We start from the raw sequence: 22,154 nt of genomic DNA, 5'->3' as shown, positions 1-22,154 counted from the left end.
TAATATTAATATTAAGAAAAATAATATCAATATGAAGAAAAATAACAGCAACAGCAATAATAACAATAAAAATAATAATAATAACAACTATAATAATAATAGTAATAACAATATTAATAATAATAATAATAATAAATCTCACCTCTCTCCACATAAATACTCACTCTCCACATAAACACACTCTCTCCTGCATAAACACTCTCTCCTCTCTTTCCTGCCACATAGACATAATAATAATGAAAATAACCAATTTCGATACATTTTAAAAAACATAGAGACCAAATTTATTTTTTTTAAAACCACTGTACCAAATTGAATATTGATTCTAAATATAGAACGAATAAGGTAATTAAATCAATTATCTATTGATGAGAAACCTTTCAAATTATGGCACAATCTAAACACAAAGGATTCCAAATTTTGAAACATTGCTCTAAACTAATATTTTACGTTAGACACAAAAATAGTGAATAAACAATTTTTAACATTCAACATTTTTAAGGTAGGTGTTGGGGTATCCATTCAACATTTTTTTACACTGTCAATGTACAATACTATACTTGTTATACAGTTAATTCATGTTTGAGTAGGTAATACTGCCACAAGCAATTCTTAATTTTTTAAGCAGAGATTCCCAGGGCTGCATTCCAGCTGCCTGCATCTGATACAGAAACTTGACAGCTTCAATGTGGAAACCATTCTGTGTGTAACCCATAAGCATAGCATTCCAACAATCAACCTTTCTCTCCTCTCGGGTCATCTCAAACACATCTTTTGCATCTGTCAACAACCCACATCTTCCATACATGGCAATCAAACTACACTGCACATAGTGATCCGAGATCAGCCCAAGTTTGATGGCATCAGCATGGACTTGTTCACCACATCGTTCCTGATTCAGCATCTTTCCACAAGCCTTGAGAACACTAGAAAACGTGAAGCAGTCCTTCTTCACCCCTCGCATTCCCATCTCCCTGAAGTCGCCAAAAACCTCAGAGAAATGCCTTTCCCTGCAACCACTAACGATTTTTGCCGTCCAAGTCAGCGTGTTGTGCCGCGACACCCCATTGAAGACAGCACTCGCATCTTCCAGGCACGTAAATCTCCCGTAAAAGTTTATCAAGGAGCTGCTGAGAAGCACATGATCACAAGCACCCAACTTCAACAACCATCCATGAACTTGCAATCCCAGAGGCACATTCAAAGTGCATGCACAAGCCCTGAGAAGACAAGCCCATATCCATGGAGGAAACTGCAACATACCCAATTGACCTAACATGTTGACAAAAACAGCCGTGGCCTCCTCATACTCGGCATTATCATAGTAAGCAACAAACAAGGTCGCCCAAGAGTTGAAGTCCCTTACACGCATTTTTTCAAACATGTGGCGTGCATTTTCCAACATACCACAGGACACGAACATAATGAGAATCCGATTGAGGAAAGGCAAGGGTGGTTTGATGTCGCTCTTGGAGATGTGAGTGTACAACTCAATGGCAGTTTCTGGGTCGCCGGAAACAGTGCACTCTTTTATCAAAGAAGTGTATATGTCAATGGTTATAGGAAAAGGTAGAGCGTCCATCAAGTGCAATATGTCTAAGGTTGTAGCCTCTTTTCTCTTCTTTTTCTTTATCTCCTTCTTGGTGAAAGTAGTTGTTTGAGGAATAAGGGGACGTGGGAAGGTGTGAATGGGGTAGCGCAGCGGTGGTAGAAGCTCGAGTTGATGGCTGGGAGAAGACAAAGTACGTGGTTTGTGGTTCTTCGGATCAAGGTTTTGGTCTAACAATAGGTGGTGGGAAGGTAGTGTTGGCACAGGTGCAGTGATGAGTACCATTTTTCATGTAGAAGACAACCTAGGATTCCGCTACCAATGTTTCTTCTATCATAATCGTCCAAATACCACCCTCACTTTCAGTTCTTCGTCTTCTACATTTGCCTTTCTTATCCTATTATCCTTTCCTTTGCATAAGAAACACCTCAAAATTAATTTTATTTTTAAGTATTTACAGTTTGAAAAAAAAAAGAGAAAAGGAAAAATAAAAATGAAAGAAAAGTAAGTGAAAAATGTTTTAATTTATGTGATAGAATAAAAGAAATTGTAATTTAATATATTTAAAAATAAAAAAATTGTATACATACAACATTTCAAGTAAACAAAAAATAAGCTATTTACATAAAATAACTCGTGCCAAGGTGACTTTTCGAATCTTACACTCTTCTTTCCATGAATTTCTATATACCCTCCTAGTATAAGTAGGATAGTTAACATTATTTTTGACATCACACACATCAAATGAATGTGAATAGGTGTCTATAAATTGAAAAAAGATATACACAATAACTCATTCCGAATATTTTGATATTTGGTAGAGAAATCCGTATAAACTTCAATCATAACAAAATTTAAGGGCTAAAATATAATTTTAAGAATTTTCAAGAAATCAATAAAATCTTGGAAAGAGACATCTAGCAGTTATCACGAGGTAGATAATTGTATCATATAAGCTGCCACATGGTCTACATGATACATGTGAGAATTGTCCACATTTACTATGGTTGCCTAAACATGTCAATGGATTCAATTCAATTTAACCCAAGAAACCAGATCACATGGCGAAAATGAGTGAAATGCCCTGGAGAAACCAAAAACAAAATTCAAGCATTTTAGTTGAAAAAAATATTCAACCTTATTATACATAACCATTTTTATCTCACATTTTATCTTTTTCATAAACAATACACATTTAAAAAATATTCTTCTAAAATAAAACAAAAAACCAAATAATTGCCTCGCTTCAATGGTGCAGAACATTTTTTCCTAGTAGAAACGTCCATAAGGTAAGGGGGGAAAACAAATGCTAAACACTTTATGGATATTGCAGAACGCATATGTATAAAACAATGGGTTGTTTGTGGCACTAGACACAACACACAACACAACCTGTCTTGGGACAATTTGCTCAACAAGACTAATACATACAGCAACCCGGCAATAAGGGTGAAAAGAAAATGGTAATGGGGAAAATTGGCATCATATGCTACAAATGAAGGACAAAACTGTATGGCACTAGGCACAAGTCATGTCACCATCGAACAAGTAGCTGCACGTTTTGGGAAATAATGCTTTCTCAAACTGTTTCCTGAAGGTGTTTGGTGAAGTACCATTTACTTTTGGTCTTCAGCATTCACCTGAATTCAATTCATTAAATATGGCAGGCTGAGAAATGAGAATTCATCAAGATTCATATTCATCAGGACCTGAATCTATCTCCTCAGCCAAATTATCTTTTAGCATTGGACTTGGAGTGGATCGATATTGGATAGATTGTAAGAAGTTGAAATAAGCATACTTAACATCGAACTGCATATCGTACCCTGCATAACATACAAGTAACATCAAAATTCTGATTAAAATTGGACCTGGAACTGAAAAGGGAAGGTTGGGTCCTTACAATAATTTACTGCAATAGTTAATCCTCCATCATCCGCACCCTGTCTAACATGATGGAACCACATGCTAGGCCTGCATTAGTTTCCTCCTTCAGCATATACTACAGACAGGATAATCAATAGACAACTACAGTCTTGGTTATTCCCACTTCCAATACTCTTCTTTCAAGTTAACAATCTGGTACACTTTGATGCAACCAAACAAAGGAAAAATCTCTAACACGATTGCCAAAAAATTCCCATTATATTGAAAGTAATTGCTACATTGAGCTAGTCGTGCAATGCTTTCCTTGTTTTTTTCTTATCTTTTCAGGGGTTGAGGGAAGAGGGCAGAAACACTTAAAGCGGAATATACCAACAGAAATAAATACCACCAAATTCATGTATTCACTCGTGCTGTATGACAAAAATTGCTGGACAGAAGCCTCAGTAAATATTGCAAAGTTGTCTAGAAAAAATTATATCAGGACGTGGAAATACATTTGCAGAACAGGAATTACAAATCTCCTGCTCCACACCACAATTTGTGAATAAAATATCCCATGTTTCATGAGCTTTACATATAGCAAAGTCAAGTTGCTTAATGACGAATTGACCCGACATGCTATGGCATAACAAAATGGTTTGAATGTGCTTCCAAATAGCACCAAAACTGGATTTCCATGGTGCAGTGTATCCTTTTCTCCACATAAATTAGACATAACAGGTGCTTAAGCAGCGATTGACATATGATGGCATCATAAAGAGTAAAATTGGCAGAATATCGGAAACAAACAGATGATAAAGAACATCCAACAGAAGAAAGAAAACGAGAATTAGACACATGCAAATGCAGAAGAGGGGAATCTTACAAATAGAGAACCTCCCCGGCCTTCACAGTACATTCAAAAGGCCGAGGGCCATTGAAGTACAGGGGAAATTTGGCCATCTCATCATCCACGGTCTCCACAGAAGGATATGGATCCACACTGCACCAAGGCACATGTCTTGTTGGCCTCTCAAGCTCCAAATCGAACTCTCCTGTATCCTACAAACAAACCCACAACACCCAAATGAAATCAACTCCAAAAGCTGATACTTTTTGTAGTAAAGTCCAGACCCCTTCAACAAGAAGAAAAAAAAGGAGCAAAACTACAATTTGGTTTCAAAATAAAAATCAACTGCGTTGTTTCTTCCTTGAAAGTTTCAGCTTCTAACTTTGCTAGCATACTGTAAGTTTCTACCAATACAAAACTAGTTACGAAAAGATAAAATTTATAGCTTGATAGCCTCGGTAAAGTTACTTGTCAGTAACTTCACATATAAATGATGGTACCACCCTATGGAATGAAAAGAAAAGAAAAATGCATATTTTCTTGAATAAAAAACAATGGGATGAAAATACCGAAGAATATGTGTAAGTGGCAGCAGGGTACTGACGAATGTACAAGCGATGAACATCAGTAGGTGGCAGCAAGATAAAGTGTTTCTCCCCAGTGACAACAGCGTAGAGATTCTCGTAATGATCCTTGTGGAACGAGGTTTGGGAATGTTGGTTACCAATCCAAAGGTTCACAGCTTCGGGCTCAGACCCAATAGCTTCGGTGGCCCAACCGAGGTGCGGATCACAGTCAGCGGCGAGAGACGAATACTCAGAGCGAAAGCAATCGTTTTGTTGCTGCGCGTAAGCCACAAGCTTGTGGGGTTCCGAATTGGAGATGAGGCTAAGGGCTTCGGGGAAGGGCACGTGCTGCACGTGCGCGGAGGCGAAGCAGAGGGAGGAATGGAGAGGGGCGAGGGCGTCGGCGGCGCCGGTGGGGGTGAGGTGGAGGGAGATGGTGGCGGCGGAGAGGGTTTGGGAGAGGTAGGCGTGGTGGGGCCAGGAAGAGAGTGCGGGCCAGTGTGAGATGGCGTTGGAGATTATGCATGGCTTGTTTGGAGTTACGAAGTCTCTCAGGAATTCAACTGGGTTAGGTGGACACTCTAGTCTCTCTACTCTTCCACTGTTTCCCAAGCTCAAATCCCTTACTTCCCTCCACAGTTCCTCTACCTCCTTCATCTTTCTAACTCTCACTTTCTCAGACGGTTCTAGTGCGTTTTATACGTAACGTGGGGTTGATGATAACGTGAAATGAAAACGGAAGCAGCTACTTTAGTTTTTGATCGAGATATGAAATTTATGACTCTTTTTCATACGTTCTGGAAAAGTTTAACAATCAGTATAAAACAGGGCAGGCGGCCATTGATTCTTTAGCATTTTTCATTCTGAAAATCTGTGCGTTCTTTTTTCTAGAGACAAAAATAACGTTTGGAGGTGACTATATTTTGTTTTTACAAGTCAGCAAATTGTTAAATCAAGTTTTGCTTTTTAGGTAGAATATACAAGCAATGTCAGCATTTGTGGCAAAGACAATCTATAACTGTAGAGAGACATCAAATTTGTGGAACGAAATGTATTTGTACGAGATTTTGCCCAACTGTAGTATATATTATACAGGTTTGGTTGCGATACAAGCAAAAAGTGGAGTTTTTATATGCACAACTCAATCTATCCGTGGGGTGCAATCTCAAAAATAAAAGCTGTATGTTGTTTCCCAGTTATGTGACTGTTTCCGGGTCAGTCCATTTCACTGCCAATGAGATAGGCAAAGTGGGCTTTTGCCACACCATGTCACCATATGGCTTCAACTAGTTGTGGTTATCTTGGGGCCACTCACTTTGTTGCACGCATTGCACCAATGGCCAATTACCAACCAGTCCTTGATCTTCAAGAAATGTTGAATCCCAACTAGCTTTCCCAAGCAGCTATGCAAGTGGTCATGAATGAAAACCACCAGTCTTTGGCCGTGTCAGCTACTCACCGAGTTTGAGGATGTTGTATCGCCAATGCGAATCCTATTTGGCAATGGCCTTGCAATAAGCCCGTCCGTGACCCAGCCTACCGATTCTCCATCATTTTTTAGATGGTTGAATTCCCTTTCTACATAATCCAGAGATGTATGCAACCTCCCACCAGGTCTGGAATCATTCAGGGTTCCTCTTCCTCCAATTCCTGCGTTCTTTTCTAACCAATAAAGGTAATTGACCTGGAACAGTGCCTTGAGCATGTCTTGCTGTGAACAGTTTTCTTTGAGTACAACCTGAACCGGGAACACGCATTATTAGACCCATGATACACAACGGCAAAAATTTAATATAAAATAGCCTTTCAAATTGAGAAAAGACTGAACTTGATGTACCATTTTACTAATAATTATTTTGACAAATAAACCACGACACTTTCAACCAATAGCTTTAAATTTTTATAGACAGAAAAAGAACAGATAAGCTCAGAAAGGAAAAGAAAAGCTACAAGATAAAAATGAATTGCGCAGCCTTCTGTTGTTTCAGTGTGTTTTACAGTAATATAATATACATCTAAACATGAATCAAGGAGGAAAGACACCATCTCCCTCACACTCTTTAGGATGAGAAAAAACCCAATGACAATAAAAGTGAAGTTAGTTGCCAACTTACACAGAATTTTCCCATGTGCTCTGACAAGATGTACCCTTCTTTTTTATAAAGCCGGAAGAGGGCAAGCACATCTTCCTTGCCGTTGACAATTTCACTGAGCTTGGATCCAAGCTGCAGACGACGTTCAATTTCTGCAGCTGCGTCTTTTGCTTCAGATGATAAAGCAATTGATCGTGCCTATTACAAAAGTAAACAAGCCAAAATATTCAAAATTAGCTTATGCTAAACATAATACCAATCATTTCTGATACTTGTCCATCCTTATAGGGCACCCTAATCAAATGATGTTGGAAGAGTATATATGGCGTAATGTTATTGTAGATACTTCATACTAATACTACGTGTTTGTAGAAGGTTGAGAAGAGGAAATAAAATTATATTTATAGGTCAGTCTCACGTGTTTTATGTTTCATACTTCCTATACTCAACTGGCATTGGAAAAATTAGTGAAGGACTTACGGTGGCATAAGAATAATGACCATATTAAAACTAATAAAAATGCAAAAAGTAAATTTTCCAACAAGTTACCATCATAACAAGGGACAGACAGATATGACCTGATACTCCCCAGCCTGAACTGAGAAGTGATAAGGGCTATTAGAAGAAGACAGAAAGAACCTTAAAATTACACAAGCCATGACCAAAATAAATAAATCGATATAGCAAGCAGAAACTTTTGAACCAGGAAGACATGAGCTTTCATTTCAAAGATTTAAATTTCACAACTTTAACACAAGCAAGATTAACTCACCTTGTTAGCAAAAGTTGCATTTAATATGGGTACTGCTGGAAATAGTGGCTCCTCGTCATTGACATCTTTAACTGGAGGTGCCTGGCCACTGAGTAGATATTCACTGAAAACCAAACCTGCCAAAATAATCAACGAGACATATTAAGTTTTGACCTTTTGATGTCAAAATCAACCCTAGTAGCATTTCCAGATTTCCAAGTCCTCAAACAGACAACCTAAGAAAATTTCCCATCTTATAAAATTAAATCTACACAGCGAGAACATTTCAGAATATTCCATATGATATAGAATTAGGCGGGAAAGATGAAAGACAGAGAAAGAAGAGGGGAAGAGAGCACAAAACAGAATAGGGAGGTCTCAGGGAAACAAGAGAGAACAAAGAAAGGTCAAAGAATATGTGCACCCACTTCTGTCATTAACATTCAATCTAGATTCAGCCGTCTAGAATACAACAACCTTCCTTACTTATAGGCAGCTACCAGACAGCTATGAACTAACAATAGCTGACTAACATCATTGCCTTATTTATATTTACATATCACCATATTTCATGAACATTATAAAGTAAACTAATTATTTCTAAAAGAGAAACAGTAACACAGCTCTCACATGATTGTGTTTAAGCGGGTATAAGACAGGGATCAGAAATTACTTGCACGATAAGGATTTAAAGTCCGTAATTGAATGGACTGGTACGACTTCAGATTGCAGTACATGTGGATCCAAGTCAAGACAATAAATGAAGCAAGAACAAGGGGTGTGGAGGAGCCTATGCAGTTACCCAATCCTATACCAAGCCCAATACCGATAAATCTGCTTGCCATTCCTTGCACTTCCCCTTTAGCAATTACCTACAAATTTACAGTCATTTTCAGAAAGAAAACAGTATATAGGTAAAAACAAATGTGTCAAATGAATATTCATCAATCATGCCACTCAGCACTAGATGGATACCAAACCAAGGAAATGAAATGAGTGTTGTGTTGCATCAATGACTTAATACTCCTAGTCAATAAAGAATAAAGGATCAAGTTTTCACCTCAGCAAAATTCCTTTGAGCAGCAAAACCAGCAAAGAAACAGCTCCTTGTAGAAGCCTGTGAAGAAAAAACAGTTCAAACTTCCAATGATAGTTATCAATCTCGGAGAGCAGCAAGAAATGACCGACTCGGCAAGCTAGAACAAACAAATGAATTACTTTATACAAACGTATCATTGCTATACTTAAACACTTAGTTTCAACATGCATTGTATTAGTTTCAATGATTGAAATTGAATCAACGTGTAAGGTACAGATTATACACAACACAAAACTGGCTTGACCAACACTATCTAGACAAAAAGACATAAACGTGAAAGACATTGCAAATTGTTCATATCAAATGATAAAAATTTCTGGTTAGCCAAATCCAATTTATTTCAAATTGCACGATTCGAATTGCAAATCATAACATCCTAATAACTATGCCGAATCATTCACACAATTGGAAACAAAAGCAAAAGGTAAGAACTTCATGCTCATCATCATCATTATAATACTTAAACACTTGATTTCAATGTGCATCGCTCTTACTTAAATCAGAACGGTCAAAAGCTCTCTCTTTCCGTGTTAAAAAAAAATACTAGAAAGACTTAGCAAAACCTTCAAGTACTAAAAACTGGAATAACCTGAATCAGTGAAGCAGCAGAGCGAGAGGCCCCAGCCACAGCACCAATGAGCACGAAAAACTGAGGGAAAGCAGGAGTACACATTTCCAAACCAAAGGCAGCATTTTCAAGAAGGTCAGCAAACAATCTCCACCCTTTGGGGTTAACATCAAAATGGCGACCAAAGTTTGACAACATGATCTTACTGAGGTACCCAATTCCATCCTTGAGCACCCAATTGATGGCAGCAGCAGTTGGAATAGCCCCTTTTCCCAGTCCAACAGCATAAAGCAACGATTGCGTTGCTAGCACCCCGCTAACCTGGCAAGCTACACCCTGAACTGCTCTCCACAGAGAATACTCCAAGTAATCACTCGTCACACTCTCCGGAAAACCCTCTGGAAGCATTAACCGCGTGAAGATGTCTCTGCACTTCAGCCACACGAAGGTTGCAAATTGTGAAGGCTTGAGGGATTGTAACTCCGCCAACAACCCCGGGTGTGCGGAGACAAAGACATCGTTGGTGGGGTCAGGGACAAGCCTGGTCCACTTGCCACCTTTGACTTCCCAAACGGGTTCAGACAAAAGTTCGTTGTCGGAAGAGGAAGACCAGGTTTTGGCGTTTGCAAGTTTAACCAGAAGGAGGTGGCCGAAGAAACATACGGCGGAAGAGCATAGCAGGGAAAGGAAAAGGATGCGATGAGAATTTGAATTTGAATCTGAATCAGAATCGTTGGAATCAAAGGGGTTACCCCAACTACCACCGTTGTTGTTGTTGTTGTTTCCGCTGCCTTGGGATAACAGAGGAAGGGCCGAAAGGCGAGAAGTATGATAAGGGGTTTGTTGTTTGGGACGAAAGGGGACGGCGGAGGCGAAATGTGGCGATGACGGTGGAAGGCGGTGGCGAAGTGGAAGAGAAGTGAAGAGAGAGGCGCATAAGGGCGTGCAGGCGCAGCCCATTTTGGTGGTTCCGCCGGCACGGGAATGGAAGAGGAAGAAATGTCAAAGATTTGACATCATCGTATTTAGGGTACTAATGCTCAATCAATGTGACCGGTTATGATCACTCTTCATGCTGCTATTACAGTCTCTTTTCTTCATACTGTTCACCATTGTCTTTTATTGAGAAAAATTATAAATAGAAATTATAGTTTAGGATTTTTTACCACATGTTTTAAAAATATATTCAGATAGAAACAAGTTTAATAATTTCCTGACATTTTAATATAAATAAAAGCAAATTTATATATTATTTACAGTAATAAAATTTATATTTTAAAAGAATATAGTTTTTTTTATGAAAAATACTAATAAAGTATGCACTTTAAGTTTAATTAAATTTAATGTTTAGATTTTTATTATTTTAAAAAATGAAATAAATGTGTGAAACTATTTAAAAAATGATGTCGTATGTAACTATACTAGAAGATACTATATACAAAACCACATCATAGCTTATCATAAGATCTATATATATTCAAAAGTCCTCTAAATATAAATACAACACAAAATCCTAATATTAAATACTATATTATTGTTTTTTTTTTAAATTCTACTTTTTTTTCCAATGTGTCCAGTAAAATAATTTTGTATTATTCGCACGTAGTCACTTTAAGACTTTAATCATGCATAGTCACTAATTACAAGCTATTTTTTATAAAATTTTAAATTATAATAAATGATCACACTAATGGATAATGTATGCATTGAATATATTACATTTTAAATGACTTATGTTTACGAAGTTAGGATGAAATGAAAATATCTACTATAGATTTGTTATTAAGTTAAATATAAGGCTTTTTTTTATAGTCTTATGCTTAGGTAATTAAACAAGAATAAAATTTGTTAATGTGAGTATTGTGTTTATCATATTAATCCAAACTCCACTCATTAAAAGTTATGTAGAACCACTCAATCAGAGGTCATTTATTTAGAATCAAACCTTATATACGATATACAATAACATATACACATGTACATAAGCAATCAAACTTATATTCATACAAAATGTTACATAAGAAGGGCATGTACATCATGTCATGTATCTGATCATTAATCATATATCTCTCCAAAACATATATAAGTAATCTCACTCGGGAAGATAATGCGGGCTGGCCCGCCCCGCGTAATGAACGCAGGTTGATTTTTCTGTCCCGCCACGCATAAGAGTCTGTTTATTGTGGGAGTGAGATCTTATTTTGAATGTATTATGTACTGGCCAGACCTCGAACAACGGCTTCGTGAGAGGTCAACATCAGACGTCGACATCGAACCTCAGTGGTCTGGTCGCGTTAATGGGCCACGTAGGTGGGCCCCATAAATAATAATGAGTTATCATTCAGATGTAAGAAGGACCTAAGTCACGACAGAAGTTCATGCATGTAGTGTGTGTAGTACCTTCAGGACTAGCACAAGTAAATAATCCTTGGAGGCACTAAGGCCCGTTAGGGTTAGGGTTTCCAAGGATAGACTGCATGCATGACATGTGAATACTTAGGGCACCCATAGAACAGATGGCCCCGCAATGCTGGTACATGAGTTGGTACCCTGACAGTCATACTGTTAAGATTTTGCACTCCAGAAAAGGCAAGTCCTGTGTCGCGGCTGCGCTAAGCTTATGCGACGCGTCATAGTATGCCTCCCCAACAACCCTAATTCCACCAAAGGAAAGATCCTCGTGGGATAGGGAGTTGACCTAGATACAACCTATATAAAGGGTGGTAAGAACCCTAGAAAAGGTACACCTTTTCTAAGACTGAAACTACTTTACATACTTACTGTTTCTTAACCCAGTACTGACTTGATCGTCGGAGTGCAATCAACAGGTAGGGCCCCCTCTGTTTCAACGAAGCCACTCCCAACCACCCAAGGAGAGAGCAGAAACCACCAAGAAATAGGAGGAGCCACCATCTGCCTTTGAAGTCAACGGCGGCTGAGTCAACCGGCGAGAAGATATTCAAACATAGGTGCTTGACATAAATAATCCACAATTAATTTATTGTCAACCATTAATATGTACTATCAAGATCTTTTGCGTCATAAGGGCCTATTCCAATTAGATTATGTTTTTTGAGAAGCAATGGTAGCACAAGGTCATGTTTTCAAATGATCATCGTACAAAAAAAATATGATCATACTGCACAATAAACCGAGAGAAAGAAATGAAATGATGGTTCAACTAGTTCAATCTAATTTGAAAATGCATCATTGGTATGCTTCTCTTTCAATATTTTGAATGTATTTAAACATAATGTTTGACATAAATACACAACTCTGTATTTTTTTTATGTGAGTTAGGAGGCCAACCCGTCCCGCATTGCCATCCCTAAATCTCACCTTTTATACAACATAAATATGGGTAAAATGTATCGAGACGGTACAAATAGTGTTCACCCCATACTTGACCCACTAGCTAAGAAAAAATACAATACTAGCGAATATCCATAAAAACCTAAAAAAATATATTTTAATTTTAAATAAAAATATTTAAAAACAAATTTTGTAAATGTAAATTAGACAAAGAAGTAATTATAGAATATAATTAAAAAAAATGCATAATGAAATATTATGGCAAATAAATTTTATCTTTCTAAAAATCAAATTTAAATAAGTTGCATCACAAAGTATATATTTTAAACTTTAAATAATTAATATTTTTTAAAATAACTCCAATTTCATAATTCTAAATAAAATATATAAATATATAAAATTAAATTCTAAATAATTTTTTAATGGTTAATATTTTTCTCAATAGTAACTTTGTTTTGAAAATATTGAAATAAAATCCACTAACAGTTATCAACGAGTAGCTAAGAAATGATTGAATAACATGATACTCATATTCACCTCCTTAACATGCAGATAATCAAAATGTTTGTAACTTTTACCCACTAGTATTCATTAAAAAAATATATTTAGTATCTGATAAAAAAAATTCAACGAATATCTACCTATACAATCTTTATCCTTAATCATACTATCATATGCATATCTCATGTTTAGGTGATTTAGTCGCTCACAAGTTGACTAACATTATCATTTTTATTCATACAATAACAAAAACATAAACTTCAGATCAATCATTCCATTTAAGAGATCACACGTGTATCTCATATATGTAAAGTGCATATAATTCGTAACATCAAAACAACCATTGTTTTGTAAAAATATATTATTACCTTCTCTTATATTATTACCTTCCCTTATCTAAATTGAAGTGTGTTTTTATCCAAAAGTTCGCTATTTTTTTTTTCAACAACTCAACAAATCTAAGTAAGTCTTCACAAAATCAATCATACACCAACAATATACTCTCTTAATTGTTTGTTAAAAAAGAAAGAAAAAATCAAACTCACTTAAAATTTATCTCACATACCAAGACTAAGATTCAACCGGTTAAAGTCAATTTGTTTTTCACGAGCTCCTCATAATCTTAATATGTTCATTGATTTCAGAGTCAGAAAGAATTTGCGAAGATAAAAATTATCTAAAATCGGTGATCTTATAATAAAATAATAAATGAACGTTAAACTTTTATTTATAAACTTAATTTTTCTTTATTTTAAAATATACCATTAAATAAAAATATATATAAAAAATGTCTATTAAGTAATTATTAATTGTTTAACATAAAATTTATAAATTAAAAATATAGATTGTATGATTTAAATACTTATATAATTTTGTTTAAATTTATTGAAAAAAATGTATATATTAAAGTGACGACATCCATATCCATCTCCTGATTTGTCTATGACTTAAATCTATAATATTCATATCCATAGTCATTTCGTTTTGTTCCTACATTATTTTATCCTTTAACTTATAAATACTAAAATTCTCATCTATCCTTCAATTTGAAGTTTTATTTAAATTGTAAAAAAAAAAAACTCCATAATTATGCACTTGAAACTAAAAAACATACATTGGATTAAAAAAACAAATGTTGATTTAGAAGTCAACTTTGACTTCCAGAATGTAATCTGAAAGTTAATATTGTATTTTGGACTATACAATTCAAAAAAAAATTATTCAGATAGTTTTTTTTTTAAAATTGTATAATATAGCATAAACTTATAGATTCAGAAATAAATTTTGAATAAAAAAAACTTTTGAAAATGTGTAATCCAAAAATGCAATATTGATTTTGAGATTACATTTTTTTAAATGACTCATGAATTATACAATAAAAAAAATATTTTTTATAAATTTTTCTTCTAAATTTTATAATATTTAATACTGATCCGGGATTATGTGAATGCATTGTTTATAGAAAAAAATATTTTTTCTAAATTTTTCTTCTAAAATTTCTGGTTGCAATTACGAGCAATATAACCAAATTACTTGCAAGAAAAATCTTGGTCACCTTTCATATCATAATAACCTTTGCCTTTTACCTTGAGTTGAATATGCCCTTTGTGATAGCCTCAAGAGTTATCCAAAAAAGGAATACTAACAATCTATCTGTTTCCAAGCGTGAAAAGTTGGACATGATAGAAAAGTAGAAAAAATGTGTATTTCAAGAATTTAGAAGTTAAAAAAATATGGAAAATGATAAAACTTTTGTAACCTAAATTTTCCACCTATACGTGAAAGGATTTGCAGAGAAACAATGTGTAGTTAAAAAAATAATTGATTATCAATTTAATATTTACATTTTTTTATAATAAAATAAGCAAATTAAAGTAAAAATATTAAAACAATATATCGAATAAGTTAAATTATTATATAATAAATTTAAAAATATTTTTAAAATTTTATTTTACAAATTAATTTTTAAATATATTAATATAAAAGTATATTATACTATATCAATCAAAAATCATTTATAATTTTTTTATATAATTTTCTATTTAAATTATTTTTTTGTATTAATCTAAATAATTTCATTTTTTACTTATTTTCTTTAAATTTATTATGTTTTCTCTCCTTGGAATTCTTTCTTTAATTCAAACAAAGCAAAAAAATATATATATGCAGGTACAAATAGATATGGGCCTTTTGATCTTTTACCTACCCCTACAGGTGCAGGTAGAAAATATGGGTGCAAAGAGAAACACTATAGTAAAAGATATGCGGTGCAAAGAGAAACACTCCGGTATTTGTATTCAAATGTGGAACCAAAAAATATTTAATTTTTCTTCGTCCATCGCATGTTTTCTTAATTCGTTTCTGTCTTCATTCAAGTGAAACACAAAAAAATACCCAACCCCTATGTGGCCACTGAAAAACTAACCCTCACTATATTTATGTAAATTAATCATCATTTACATAATTCTTTATAAGACATTTTGGAAAAAATATATTGCAAAACATGTAATTCATAATGATACTTTTATACTCTTGATATGTTAAAAAACCATGACAGCACAATTAGAATTAAAAAAAAACATGTGTGTACAAAAAAACTTTACTAAATGTAGTATTTCTTAAATTCTGAAAAAACCTTTTCTGAAATTAATGGAGGGTGAGAACAAAATTTTAGGTGCAAAAAGTTGAAACCTTCATTTAATTGTTTGGTTGGTGTCCTGGTGGCTCACAACGACACCAACGACTTTTTTGAAAGGGTGAAGAGTGAAGGAAAAAACACAGAGTACAACAATTTTTTGAAAACTTCGAGTGATTGGTAGAAAAAAATGAAAAGTAAAAAGATGTAAATCTCACATTTATCTTATTTCTTCCAAAACTATGGGAAGATAAACAATGAAACGTAAAAAAATTATTATGTATTTAATATTACTGATTATATTTTATTTTAAAACAAAATTACCCTTAAAAAATTGAAATTAATGATATGTAGAGATAAGCGTGTGGAAGTGTATATAAGGCAACCAACCCTTAGTCATTCATTATTAACCTTCATGTTAATCATTTTTCTCTGATTGTGTGAAAGACTTCAATCATGTTAGTGTAAAGCCATAACTAACTGAGATACATTCACTGGACACCATGTTTTATAGTAAGTGAACTTAATCATTGTATTCTCTTTATAATTTGTATTTAAAGATATTATTGTGTTTGTAATTTTGTGTGCAACTGAAAATAAATAAAACTTAATAGTTATCCGTGTGAATGTAGATTGTAGTTGATGACCGAACCACATTAAATCTTGTATCGTTTATTTTTTTACGTTGTTTCGTAATGATGTGTGTTATTTTCATATGCGTTTTTTTTTTCCATCAAATCATCCTTATTCAATTAAGTGATATCAAATTGCTTCTAGATCATTAAGGTTTCTAGATCAATAAGGTGATGGTTGATTCTACTAATAAAAGCCATGCCAATTCGGAAGTAGAATTCAACAACACATTTTTTATGTGTCACTAAAATCTGTACCTGGAATTTATATAGAATTAGCACGAATCTGACAAACCCAACTGGTGATGAAGTTATGTACCTTTTGTTTGCTCAGCTACTTCTAAAGAGAGCGTAATTTCATTATACTTGTTTTAGTTACCAAACAAACGTACTATATTGTTGGCAACAAACATATGAAACTGGAAACTTCAACACAGTAACCCTACGTGGGACAACAACCATTGCTTCCACAATCACATAATATACAATCTTTTGCAAATGTACTGTTTGATTCATTGTTTGTTGACAATTAATGCAATTCATGGTGTAAACTTGAAGTAATTAATTATCCTCACAAGCTTCAAAGGAATTTTTAATCATTTCCAACATATATTTTTCTCCCAGTGGTTGCCAAAAGTTTTGCCTTTACCAACTGCTTTCGTTGATTTCGATCAAGCTTAGTTTGTTTGATGTGTTTTACAGCAATTTGGACCACCGAATTGGCCTATAAAGATCATTGCTCTCAACTTTCTCATGTTCATCTTTATTGCCGAGAGAGACAACCCTAGCTGGTTGTTGGGTGTAGGGTACCTGCTAAGGTTTAGGGTTCCATTTCAGAAACTTCTCAGTATTTCGTTTGCAGCGATGAAAACAAAATGCTTAACTGTTTGCAGGTGCAAAATGTAGCTGAAATTGGGTGTGAAATATTGATCAGAGTGAACAGTCTCGTGAATGTTATAACTACATATTAATTGAACTCATTCATTTCTTTTCACCCCTTTGCATTATCTACAAACTCTTGTTTTTCTACCCTATACAGGCCCTAGCCGGCACAGACACATATGTTTTTTTCATGGACATGGTACGCTAATTAATACTTTAAGCTTTCACTTCATACTAATGCATATTAATCACTCTGAATGGGTCCATTTTGTTTCTTTTATCTTCATATAATTGTTTTCTTATTTGTTTGCGTGCATAATAAATGTGAATATGTATGGTTCTGTCATTTATTATTATTGTAAAGCAAATTTTGATACAGCTTCACATCATTAAGAAAAACTTGTATTTTCTAACAAGTCATCATCCACGATAAAATATTAGGTGTGTGTTTGTCAGAAGCATTTAAAATTGTCACATTAAAACATACCACAAAAAGCTAGATCCAGTTAATTAGTAGTAACTGTAATTAAATAATATTGTAAAATTATATTTATACTATTAGTGTATGATAAAAAAAACACATTTTTTAATACACACCAATTAATCTGGGTTATCAAAAGGGAAAAGATTTTGTTGACAAAAAAAAGTAAAACACACATACTTGACCATCTATTATAATAATATAATAATATTTTAAATTTAAACATATTAAATATAATTAAAATATTAATTTATTGATATGCGTTATAATAATAATATTTTTAATTAAAAAATAATTAAAATATTAATTTATTGATATGTGAGGTGAATGTTTGGCACTAGTATCAAAAGAGACTAAATTATATCAGTATAACATTTGTCAAATGTTTTAATATAAAAAAATAATATTATTGATTCAATTGTTGGATTATCATTCCGTTTCATAATTATCCGTGTCAAGGTTTATTAAAAAACAAAAATAATAAAGTGGACAAATAATTTGCATTTTGATATATTTTCGAAAAATGTATAACGTGTCGATTTTGAGTTAAAAGTCACCTTTTTAAGATGTGACTTGATAATAATTTAAAAGAATAATATATATATATATATATCATTATAAATTTTTGATATTTTATTTTAATTACACAAAATTTTCATTTATTAAAAAAAAATATTATTATTTGATAAAATATATAATGGTACAAACTTTTTACTAAAAAGTAATTAAATAACTCATCAACTTTAATTTCTACACTTTTTTTTTATATTTTTTACATTATATTATTTTAATTGAGTGTGTATAAGTACGTATAAATGTGTATATATATATATATATATATATATATATATATAATTTTCTTTCCATTATATCATGTAATATGAAATAACCTAAACCCTGAAATTCTTTACATTAGTACACATACATACTCGATGTCTTTCAAAATATTTATATTAAATATTTAGCTGAGAACTTTACTCAACATAAGTAATATTAAAAATTCAACCTTAGTTTATTCTTATATGTTAAAGTAATTCTTTATATCTAATATACAAAATTTAATGTTATTTTTGTTCTTTCTCTCACACACATCTCATGTTACTTGAACGACAATTTTTCTTGATTTGATATGTTTTTCGTTTGAGTATTTAAAATTTTGATTCCTATAAAAAGAAAATCATACTAGATTTTGTCGTTTAAGCGTGTATCATCACTTGAACGATGTGTTTATTGTATAAAACCACATACATCTAAAATTTAACTAAAAACTCTAATTTATTGATTGAAAATTCTATAATAACGATAATCATTTCAACATGTTTATTAGTCAAACTTTAAATTTATCTTGTGCAATAAATATTATCACACAACTCAATGTTTAAGTGAAACAAGCACAAAACAAATATTCGCAATTTAAATTGAATTCAAATATTTTAACTAAAGCTTCATATTTAAGTATCAAGATGGAAAAAAAAATATCTGGAATAAAAAATCTCACCAAAAATAAAATTGGTTTATGACAAAAATGAAGTTTATCTAAATTGTTTTTTATGCAGGGGGTAAAGAATTGAATCTCTAATAACATGTTTAAATAACTCAAATTATTCATCTCTAGTAAATACGTGATGTTAATACGTGTTACTGAATATTTATTAGTTTTGTTTCAATGTGAATTAAAATTGCTGTGAAACAAAAATATCGATTCAAAAGTTACCATTGATTTTGTTTTTCCATTTTTTCGTATGTTTTATAAGGGTTTTACTAAAAATAAAAAGATGGTTAACTTTTTTCCCAATAAAACAGTTATAATATATTCTATTTTATCCTCTTTTACTTATTCTGCATAATAAATGCATAAACATAAATAATTTAAATAAAAAATAAAGTATAACTGAAAACAAATAATTAATATTACCTTGAACTTTAAAATTAACAAATAAATAAAAAAAACGTTGTTTTTCTAAACAAAACCAAAAATGAAAAAGTAACGGTGGAGTACACTAGCAATAGATTGTTCACAGAACATAACCCAGAAACATCACAAACTTATCCCACAAAATTGCATTCACGTGCAATGCTCTGAAAGCTACAAACATAAGAATGAACCAACAGTACTTATAAATAACAATTCTCAAGAAACAAAAAAGAAATGTACAGTTCATAAGTATAATTCCAAACATAAGAACTCTGATTACAGAGTAAAACGTTTAAAAATTGTTGCTGATAAAAAAAACAAAGTAAAACATTTTAAAATTGAGATAAAAAAATAGGTCTCTTAGCAACTTTTTGGTTCATTATAAGATTACTTTTAAATTTTATTTTTTTAATATCAAACGTTAAACTTCAATAAAGCTTATCATTTTATTTTATTTTTAGTTATATATATTGTTAAATATCAATAATTAAAACACGAGATAATTGATTAGCTACATTTTTTTTATAAAAACTTTCATGTTAAACATTCCTATGCAACTTGACATCTCAACTATGCTAACACTTTAAACAATAATAATTATTTGTTATCACATAAAAAAAATTATTCAAAAAAATAAAAAATAAAGAAAATACAAAATAAATGGGGAAATTAGACCAAAACCCATATGTTAACAAAAACGATAAATAGGTACACTATACTTATTCATAAATAATTATAAGAACAAACTAGACGGAAACTTATTATACCAATGAAATGATTTTCTATAAATAAATATTAAATTAACCAAAATTGATTAACAACATTATATAGTCGATTATATGTGGTTTTTTAAGAGATAAAATCCTTTAACACATAATCTATTAACCATGTTTTTTTGGAAGGATAATTGGTTATCCTTGATACATAATTGAATATTAGTGTTTTTTAACGATAACTGGGTTATACTTATTGTTTAATCTATCATGACTCAATTTATCATGTTTATTTATTGATACATAGGTAAATTATACCTATTCATAAAGAATTATAAGAGCAAAACTAGATGAAACCTATTATACCAATGAAATGATTTTCTATAAATAAATCTTAAATTAACCAAAATTGATTAGCAACATTATATAGTCGATTATCTACAATTTTTTAAGAGATAAAATCCTTAACACATAATTTATTAACCATATTTTTTTGGAAGGATAATTGGTTATCCTTGACACATTGAATATTAGTGTTTTTTTTTAACGATAACCGGATTATACTTGTTGTTTAATCTATGATGACTCAATTTATTATTTTGCTGTTGTTGTGTGATGTTCATTAGCATTTATTTGATGAGGTTTATAAGCTTGTTGTGCTTAATGAAACACACTTTCGACAATACATAAATCACTTTTAAATATTTTGTAAATTTATGGTGAGTTGTGAATAGTTGAAAAAATGGACTTATTTGTTGTTGTTCTTCAGCGTTTTTGAGAATTCTATTAGTGTAAAAGATCTTGACATTGTATAAGGAAGATCCTCTTCTCATTCCCATTCGTGTAAAAATAAACAACTTTAATGATTTGAGTTTTATTTATCTGTTTTAATGGTTTTGTAGAAAATTTTAAACAATATAGTATCAATAAAATTAAATATATTTTTAGTCTGTAGTATATGTTATTGTTATTTTTATTAAACTAAAATGTAAGATAATTATTTTTTTATATTAATGAATGAAATTTATAATTGTTATTTCATTAGTATTTTTTATTTCAAATTTATAAATGATTGCTTTAATTTTATTAATTATTTTTTAATACTTTTTAAAAAATATTTTTATGTAAACAAATTTTAGTTAATTTTAATAATAAAGAGAAAGTTTAAATCTTATTCTTTTAATTAAAATATTATTTATTAATCACACCTATTACACACAATTTTTTTTTTCCATTTCTCTTCACTTGAATCAAACCATCAAAATTTTCACTTATTTTTCTTTCAAATCCATCCCTTTTCTCTCTTTTAAATCTATCTTCAAATTCAAAGAAAGCATTGTAGTGTTTTGCATATTGTATTCGATTCTTTGCCTTTTTTATAACATCATTCTTACTCACTGAGATTATCGGGGCATTAAAAAAGACATAGATATGGTATCCACCGAATAAATAAAACTAAAAAAACTGTTTCCAATGAACTGTCTCTAATCTGCTTTATCCTCACATCAGCGTTTTAGCTTTGGATACAGAATGCAGCAAGTCAATTGTTTGGTGGAATAACTGATTTTAATTTTCTATTCTGTATGATCAATTTTACCAACGTTTATTGCTTAAAAATATACAAGTTAGTAGTTTCAATAACTTTATTAAATTCAAATAATCGATTGGACCCACAGAGGTTTGTGCTGGAAAGTGAAAGTGAAGTGTGAGAGAGAGAGAGAGAGAAAGCAAGAATTTTTGG

General features: G+C 32.1%; 3 protein-coding genes across 6 annotated transcripts; all 3 read right to left on the bottom strand.

Annotated features, from left to right (window-relative positions):
- Positions 1–464: 464 nt before the first annotated feature.
- Positions 465–1,954, bottom strand: LOC137811073 (Tetratricopeptide repeat (TPR)-like superfamily protein). Its single transcript, XM_068612658.2, has one exon. It carries the CDS (start codon positions 1,832–1,834, stop codon positions 572–574), a length of 1,263 nt encoding a protein of 420 aa, XP_068468759.1. The 5' UTR covers positions 1,835–1,954; the 3' UTR covers positions 465–571.
- Positions 1,955–2,785: 831 nt separating this feature from the next.
- On the bottom strand, positions 2,786–5,720 carry LOC137811074 (2-oxoglutarate (2OG) and Fe(II)-dependent oxygenase superfamily protein). 4 transcript variants are annotated; one of them, XR_011081024.2, is made up of 4 exons: positions 4,835–5,720; positions 4,302–4,477; positions 3,453–3,577; positions 2,786–3,375 (listed from the first exon to the last, which is right to left on the bottom strand). XR_011081024.2 is itself a non-coding variant. In XM_068612659.2 (4 exons), the coding sequence occupies exons 1-4, from the start codon at positions 5,486–5,488 to the stop codon at positions 3,236–3,238; spliced, it is 1,041 nt and encodes a 346-aa protein (XP_068468760.1). In that variant the 5' UTR covers positions 5,489–5,720; the 3' UTR covers positions 2,786–3,235. The 4 variants fall into 4 exon arrangements, 2 of the variants coding, with proteins under 2 accessions (XP_068468760.1, XP_090154556.1); XM_068612659.2 differs by having other exon boundaries at positions 3,453–3,523; XR_011081026.2 differs by having other exon boundaries at positions 3,298–3,375; positions 3,453–3,551.
- A 147-nt stretch (positions 5,721–5,867) lies between these two features.
- RUS1 (root UVB sensitive-like protein (Protein of unknown function, DUF647)) lies at positions 5,868–10,454 on the bottom strand. Its single transcript, XM_068612657.1, has 6 exons — positions 9,364–10,454; positions 8,736–8,792; positions 8,349–8,547; positions 7,697–7,812; positions 6,946–7,122; positions 5,868–6,569 (listed from the first exon to the last, which is right to left on the bottom strand). The coding sequence occupies exons 1-6, from the start codon at positions 10,300–10,302 to the stop codon at positions 6,279–6,281; spliced, it is 1,779 nt and encodes a 592-aa protein (XP_068468758.1). The 5' UTR covers positions 10,303–10,454; the 3' UTR covers positions 5,868–6,278.
- Between the last annotated feature and the right edge of the window lie 11,700 nt (positions 10,455–22,154).

The sequence above is a fragment of the Phaseolus vulgaris genome, chromosome 2 (assembly GCF_051622355.1).
Source record: "Phaseolus vulgaris cultivar YP4 chromosome 2, ASM5162235v1, whole genome shotgun sequence".
Lineage (NCBI taxonomy): Eukaryota > Viridiplantae > Streptophyta > Magnoliopsida > Fabales > Fabaceae > Phaseolus > Phaseolus vulgaris.
Note: the sequence above shows the minus strand (reverse complement) of the source record. Positions and strands in the feature narration are given on the sequence as shown.